The sequence below is a fragment of the Lactuca virosa genome, chromosome 5 (assembly GCF_052849685.1).
Source record: "Lactuca virosa cultivar CGN04683 chromosome 5, Lactuca_virosa_CGN04683_v6, whole genome shotgun sequence".
Lineage (NCBI taxonomy): Eukaryota > Viridiplantae > Streptophyta > Magnoliopsida > Asterales > Asteraceae > Lactuca > Lactuca virosa.
In genome coordinates, this window is record NC_136430.1 from 371658500 (window position 1) to 371666941 (window position 8442).

Sequence of the window (8442 nt, forward strand, 5' to 3'; positions counted from 1 at the left end):
CTATGAATTTTGATATATTTAAAATCGATTTTCGATAAAGATAACTCTTTAAAAATTAAAAAAAAAAGAACAGAAAAAAGTTATGTTTATATATATATTAAGAGAATGATTAGCACTGTTTAAGGAAACATATTTGATTGAAGAACCTCTCTCTCTCTCTCTATATATATATATATATATATATATATATATATATATATATATATATATATATATATATATATATATATATATATATATATATATATATATTACTTCTCACTTTAGGACTTAAGAGAAAAAATGACCGTTTAACGATTTATCATTTTTTTGGAACATTTTAATAAATTAATGATATAATGTATAAAAAAATAATAGTTTTTTTCTGAAAAATAAAATAAAAGTTTGTTACCCTCATAAATTATTTTCCTAAATTAATAATCAAAACTTATAAAAACAAGATAAAGAAAATTTATGAACCAAACTTGTTGTCCAGAATTTTGTGTGATTTGTGGTAATTAAAAGAGTAGCTATAAATCTGTAATATCCTTTTCGAAATAATCCTATAAAAGATTATTGTAATTGATATGTATTTGAAAATGGAAAAAATGATGTTTAAATTGTTGGCAAAAAGCAAAACATTGGTATAGAGTATATAAGACTATATTGAACGTAATTGTCAAGAATTGTTTGAATCATGGATGAATAAAAGTAGGTAATAAAATTAAGACAAAACTTCAAAAATGGTTCCTGTGGTTTTCGAAAATATCAAGTTTGATCCATAATTTACAAAAACCTCACGGATCGTCCCTGTGGTTTCAAAACTTTTAACATTTGGTACTTTCGGCTAACTCTGTTACCATTTAGCCGTTAAGTCAGGGACATTTTTGTCGTTTCACTACACAGGGACCATTTATGAGGTATTCAATTACTTTTTTGTTTAAAATAAATAAATAAATAATATTTAATATGCAAGGGGTCCCACCCCCCCTCTCTCTCTCTCTCTCTTACGATTCCACACGGTAACACCACCTTCCGCCATAAAACCACCACTGCCATCACCTCCTTCCCCACCGGAAACCACAACCCAGCCACCCATCTTCCATCCCGTTTGATCACTCAAACTCACCCTTAAATACCACCACTTACTGCCTTCCATTCACGTTTTTCTACTGCCCTTCCCCTTTTCCTTCACTACCGAGAAACACCACCACCCCCAAGGGTGGTGTTGCTGTTGTTGTAACCCAAACACCTCATCGAGTGTGGCCTATTCGAATTGAGAGCCAATCTTCTTCTCCAGGTGTGAAATTTTACACTTTCAGTTTTGTGAAGGAACATTTCTTTCAGGTGTTTCATCGAGCACCTGGAGTGCATTGTTCTCCTCATTCATTTTCTGATTTATTTAGTAAGAGTTATCACCATTGGAAGCATACAATTCCAATTTTCTGTCCAGAGACATCCAATTCAGCAAATAGATGAACATGTATAGAGATGGGAATAAGAAATTAAGGAGTTGGAATTAAAATAAGGGAAAATTGTAAGAGACTTGGATACAGGCATGAGGAATCGTAGGTGCTCTGCTTATTCATTATCATTCGCTTCACCTGATCCCACTCCTCACATTCTTGTGCTTCTTAGTCCTCTACCAATCCTCCCAAGATCCTTCCAGAAAAGGTAATTTTGCTTTGTAAATCGATTGAAGCAGTAGAAGGTGGTGGTGGCGGTTGGAATCATGGTGGCAGCAGCAGATGGCGGTTGTAGTGGTGGCCGAAGGTTGCTCCGGTTGCCTTTCTTGCTTCCTTCTTGCTTCTGCTCAGCGGGGATGACGAGAGGGAAGAGCGATGGACGATGTCAGATGGTAGATGGTCAGAATAGGAGTGTTCCAACAGTCACTGCGGTGACGGTGGTGAAGTGGGTTTTGCCAATGGTGGGTGGCAGCTTTGCTGCCCGGTTATTTTGGCATCCGGCGGTTCACGACGAGAAGGAAGGGGAAGGCTGCAATGTTGATGGCAGTGGAGGTGGGTTAATATGGTCCTTTATTATTTTGGCACAGAGAGAGAGAGAGAGAGAGAGAGAGAGGTGGGACCCCTTGCATATTAAATATTATTTATTTATTTATTTAAAAAAAAAAGTAATTGAATACCTCATAAATGGTCCCTGTGTAGTGAAATGACAAAAATGCCCCTGACTTAACGGCTAAATGGTAACGGAGTTAGCCGAAAGGACCAAATGTTAAAAGTTTTGAAACCACAAGGACGATCCGTGAGGTTTTTGTAAATTAGGGACCAAACTTGATATTTTCGAAAACCACAGGGACCATTTTTGAAGTTTTGTCTAAAATTAAAGATAAAAAATAAAATGGAGAAGGGTGAGCATGTTCAATTGTTCATGTTTATAAAGCAAGACAGCTTTCTTTAGAATCAGGTTTTCCGGGAAGCGCTCTCTCTCTCTCTCTCAACAGATTCCATCGCCACCGTGATCCCTCCCCCCCTGATTCCCGCTTCCCCTTTCCACTTTTCCCAGTTTTCTTATTTCCCTTTTTCTATTCCGGCGGACTCATTCTCTATCTTAAATCTTCTTCTTCCTTCTTCTTCTTCTCTTTCTCTTTTCCTAAAAAGTTGAAGCTAATTTCTTACAGGGTTTGGCCAGTGGTCAAAACTAGTGGTGAATTTGATTTTGAAGGGAAACTTCATTCCTCATTCCTGTTTGCTCCTTGTTGCTTTTGCAATCAATGTGTGTTTGGTTGGGCCAACTTCCTTCCATAACCCGTCACAATAAGTCATGATTGCTGAGGGAGAAAACTTCTGATTACTTTTTTCTTTTTGCATTTCCCTATTTTGAAAATGAAAGCTCCGTCGAATGGATATCAACCCAGTTCCGGCGAAGGTCTGTATCTCTCAAATTTCTTCTTCTTATTATAATTTTTCTTTTCCATCATCATCTATGCTAATTCGGTTTACGATTCAGTTCATTAATAACAAAAAATAGATCATTAAAACCCATACAACTCGCCATAAATTTGGGTATCTTTCGAATCACTTGAAGTAACTTTACTTTAATTTCATCGAGATCGTTTTTTTAATCAAGTTATTTCCCCCCTTCAGACAGAGATTTATCATTTATGAACTAAACTTCGATTTAGATGTCAATTGATAAGATTCCGAGATCGAACCTCCATTTTTGTAATGAATCCCGAGTTGAAAAATTCGTAGCACAAACAATCAACAATTTTTTAAAAGCTAATTTTGTTTTGTGGATAAAATCAGGTGCAAGAAAGTTGATGAATTCAGAGTTATGGCACGCGTGTGCTGGCCCTTTAGTCTCTTTACCTCCAATCGGAAGCCTCGTGGTCTATTTTCCACAAGGCCACAGCGAGCAAGTAAGTGTCTTTCACAATATCTTTATAAAAAATTAAAAAAAAAATACATGAATTCAATTTACTAATAAAATTCTTCTTTCTTTTTTTTTTTTTTTTTTACTATTTTATTCAAGGTTGCAGCATCCATGAAGAAAGATACAGAAAACATCCCAAGTTACCCCAATCTTCCATCCAAACTCATCTGCATGCTTCATAATGTCGCATTACATGTAAGTTTGTAACTCACTTCCCTTGTGACAAAATTAATTAAACACCCTTTCATTAATAAATACTTAATTATAATTTTCGGCATGTTTTTTTTTTTTTTTTTTTTTTTTTTTTTAATTAAATTAGGCTGATGCCGAAACTGATGAAGTCTATGCACAAATGACTCTTCAACCTGTAAACAAAGTAGGTCAGCTCATCATGTATCATGTTTTAGTATTGATTTATTCATTTAAATTTATTTTTGAGTTTCTAGAAATAGATGCTGATGACATGGTGTTAATTTTTGTAGTATGATCAAGAAGCATTACTTATGTCTGAAATGGGTTTGAAGCAAAACAAACAGCCAGCTGAGTTCTTTTGTAAAACTCTTACAGCTAGTGACACAAGCACCCATGGTGGATTTTCTGTCCCTCGTAGAGCTGCTGAAAAGATTTTTCCACCTCTCGTATGTTATTATTATTATTATTATTATTATTATTATTATTATAAACATTTTTATGTTTTCATAAAGATTGTAAATTTATATTTTTTTATCTCACAAAAAAAGATGTTTTACAGGATTTTTCAATGCAACCTCCAGCTCAAGAGCTTGTAGCCAGAGATTTACATGATCAATCATGGACTTTCAGACATATTTATCGAGGTCAACCAAAGCGACACCTGTTGACCACTGGTTGGAGTATCTTTGTTAGCTCTAAACGACTCTCTGCTGGCGATGCTGTTCTCTTTATACGGTATTTTAACAAAAAAAAATGATTTCGTAGTAAATATTTATATAAATATAATTATATCAGTATATGTATATTAAGTTATTTATTTTTTCTATAGGGATGAAAAATCACAGCTTCTATTGGGAATCAGACGAGCTAACAGACAGCAGCCAGCTCTTACATCATCGGTTATTTCCAGTGACAGTATGCACATTGGAATTCTTGCTGCTGCTGCTCATGCTGCTACAAACAACAGACTATTTACAATTTTTTTTAATCCTAGGTACAATTTTTTTTTTTTTTTGAAATCCTTTTTTTTTTTTTTTTTGTAGATTAATAATTTTCTATTTTACTACAGGGCGAGTCCTGCTGAGTTTGTGATTCCTCTAGCTAAGTACAACAAAGCTATGTATACTCAAGTTTCATTAGGGATGCGATTCAGAATGATGTTTGAGACGGAGGAATCAGGTGTACGGAGGTACATGGGAACTGTCACGGGTATCAGTGATTTGGATTCCACGCGTTGGAAGAGTTCACAATGGCGCAATCTTCAGGTACGCTTTTAATTTCCAATCTACTTACATTTTTTTACTCATAATGACTATATATTTTTTTATGTTCTTCTTAACTTATGTTTCACTACCAATATGGGAATGCAATTTATTTGTTACATATTGTTGTTATTGGTAACAAAAATATAAGTACATTGCTATTATGGGTAAAGAATTGTAAATTGTGTAATCTTTAGGTTGGATGGGATGAATCAACGGCTGGTGAACGTCCAAGTCGTGTGTCAGTCTGGGAAATTGAACCCGTTGTGACTCCGTTTTATATATGTCCGCCTCCGTTCTTCAGACAAAAGTTTGCTAGACAATCGGGAATGCCAGGTAATCTTAAAGTATATAAAAAATGTAAATATTAAAAAAAAAAAAAAGTAACCACGACCTATACTATATCTATACTACTCCACTACCCTGATTCTAAGCCAGATTATTTTGTTTGTTGATTTTGTAGAAGATGAGAGTGACATTGAAAATGCTTATAAGAGAGGAATGCCATGGCTTGATGATTTTGGAATGAAGGAGGCCTCGAGTTCCATTTTCCCTGGGTTGAGTTTAGTGCAATGGATGAGTATGCAACAAAATCATGGCATTTCATCTATGCAACCGGGTGTCTTCCCTCCTAATGCTTTGAATAGCAATGAAGATCCGTCTAAATTGTTGAGCTTTCAATCCCCTAATCTCATTGTTCCAAGTTCCCAGATGAACAAACAAAACCAAAGTCAAACAAATCAACTACATCAACCATCTCTTCAATGGACCCAACAACAACAACAACATCTACAACATATGTTACAACAACAACAACCACAACAAATGCAACAACAACACATGTTGAACCTTCAACAACAGAGCTCTGTGTACTCTCAGCTACAACAACAACAACAACATCAACAACAACAACAACTTCAGCAACAACAACAACAACAGCAACAACAACAACAACAACAACAACAACAACAACCACCACCTTCATCCGTATCCCAAGAGTCACAATTTCAGCATCAACATGCACAATTACAACAAGCCCCGTTTCATATGTTACAACATAGCCTGTCACCAAGACAGCCAGTGCAACATGCGCCACCTCAGCAAAGCCACTCTGAGCAACAACTATTGCAAAAGGTTCAACAACAACAACAACAACAACAACATCAACAACATCAACATCAACAACAACAACAAATGCAATATTTGTTATCATCAGTAACTCGAACAGAGCCTCAAACTCATTTTCCTATACAACAACAACAACCCAAACAACAAACTTTACCACAACAACAGCTTAGTGGTAACAGCTTTTCAACATCAACTCTCCTTCAATCACAATCTTTCCCTGTAAACCAACTCCAAAGTCAAAGTCAAAGTCAACCGAGACAACTAATGCCAATAAGAGTTCATTCTGGGATCACAGATGGAGACACTCCTTCGTGTTCCACTTCACCTTCCACAAACAACTGTCAGCTAACTCCTCCATCAAGCTTCTTAAACAAGAACCAGTTAACTCCATCCACCTTTGTCAATGATTCCATGGTTGTTTCTCATCATCTTCAGAATCAAAATAAATGTAACATTAGAGTGAAAGAGGAGTTACAGTTACCCGATGTGAAACTACCAGAGCCACCTAAATACAAAGAACAAATGGAACCTTCTACGTCTGTCACATCATACTGTTTGGATACAGGTGGCCTTCAAAACAACTTCTCAATTCCAAACTTTTGTGTAGATGGTGACACCATTCAACCACAAACAAGGAGTAATAATAATTTAATGGGTAATATCGATAGTTTGCCACCTGATGCTTTGTTGTCAAGAGGTTTTGATTCTCAAAACTTACTTTCAAGCTTATGTGGTGGCCCTAGAGACATTGAGACTGAGTTGTCAAGTGCTGATATTAATCCACAGTCGTTTGGGATGCAAGATATGTCTTTTAAACCTGGTTGTTCAAATGACGTTTCTACCCGTATTCAGAAAAATGATGTTGCTGTTAATGATTCGGGTGTTTTGGGAAATGGGTTGTGGGCTAATCAAACTCAACGTGTTCGAACATACACAAAGGTAAATAGTAATACTAGCTTTTTTTTTTGCATCTTGTTGAAGTTGATTTATGTAAATTTTGTGACTGAGGACTTTTATCAAACACTTGGTGTGCGTAGGTGCAAAAACGTGGGTCTGTAGGAAGAACTATTGACGTGACACGTTATAAAGGGTATGAAGAGCTTAGACATGATCTAGCACGCATGTTTGGAATTGAAGGTCAATTAGAAGATACACAAAGGACTGATTGGAAACTTGTTTATGTTGATCACGAGAATGATATATTGCTTGTTGGTGATGACCCATGGGAGTAAGTCGCTAAACTGCTTTCTCTCTTGTATAATTCTTTATATGTTCATGACTTTTACCTTTTCTTTTTAACAGAGAATTTGTGAGCTGTGTTCAAAGCATAAAGATACTGTCGTATTCTGAAGTACAACAGATGAGTTTAGATGGGGATTTGGGTAACATGCCAGTCCCTAATCAAGCTTCTAGCGGGACTGACAGTGGGAATCCATGGAAAGGGCAATATGAAGATAACTCAGCTGCATCTTTCAACAGGTGAATGCTTCATGAGGTGTGAGGGCAAATCAGTCTTTTTAGATTCTGAGGGATCAATGAAGAAGAACCATATGTTCTTGTAGGTTTTCTGATATAGAGTTTTCCTTGAGTATAATAGAGATGTTAGGTACTTTGTAAATGTGTTAACAGCAGGGTGCCAACAGGCGAATAGATTATGATGTTAATAGGTGGTGAATTGGATAGTGGAGATTAGGAGATTACTGTATTTTGTTCTCTTATTGCCTTTATCTATCACCATGTATAGATATATAGGGTGGAAAGGTATCAAGGTATCTAAATCCGATGTGTGTTTTGCATGATATATAGTTTGAGTTCCACAATTGTAAACAAAAAGAAAAGATGATATTGATATATTATAACATGGGGCACTTACTACAAAACATTTAAAACTTGCTCAAAATTTGGGGCATTAGTGACATAAGAACTATATACAAATGCCATGTAAAACTTGCTCAAAATTCTACTTGGCTCAGCAACCCTCTTTAAGCTAAACCAATCATCTGCTAATTTTCCTCCCTAGTTCTTTTGATTTCACCTTCCCACAAGAAACGTACCTGACCATAAAGCAAGTGCTAAGATATTAGCATTAAGAAACATACAAATATATCACACATGTTGATCATAAATAATTTTCATCTTTATTTGTTTCATAAAAAAAAAAAAAAAAAAAAATAGGAGTTGACGTGTGACAACTTACTCGACATCGCCTTCACTCTTTTTATTTTTCTTTTTTTCTGGCCTTGTCATGGCTTCTTTCATTAGCACTTGAAACCTAAAATTTTTAAAATTCTTTCATGAGCGTTGCTCACAAATATAATATAATCTAAAAGGCATTTGAGCATCTGTGTACATCGTAACTTGTCCCATCTTTATTTTATTTATTTTATTTTTATATATTTTTTAATATTTTAGTAGTGGGGTGATCTTGGAGGTGAATCAACTGATAGCAAGAATACGAGCATGTGGAACATGAGTATCTCAAAAGAAA

General features: G+C 35.5%; 1 protein-coding gene across 2 annotated transcripts; it reads left to right on the plus strand.

Annotated features, from left to right (window-relative positions):
* Positions 1-2382: 2382 nt before the first annotated feature.
* On the plus strand, positions 2383-7755 carry ARF19 (auxin response factor 19). Of its 2 annotated transcripts, XM_079053553.1 has the most exons (12): positions 2383-2865; positions 3246-3358; positions 3472-3567; positions 3692-3748; positions 3855-4010; positions 4124-4299; positions 4394-4558; positions 4634-4829; positions 5024-5162; positions 5290-6893; positions 6992-7182; positions 7257-7755. In XM_079053553.1, exons 1-12 carry the CDS (start codon positions 2823-2825, stop codon positions 7435-7437), a joined length of 3117 nt encoding a protein of 1038 aa, XP_078909679.1. In that variant the 5' UTR covers positions 2383-2822; the 3' UTR covers positions 7438-7755. The 2 variants fall into 2 exon arrangements, with proteins under 2 accessions (XP_078909679.1, XP_078909680.1); XM_079053554.1 differs by lacking the exons at positions 2383-2865; positions 3246-3358; positions 3472-3567 and having other exon boundaries at positions 3697-3752.
* The last annotated feature ends 687 nt before the right edge of the window (positions 7756-8442 follow it).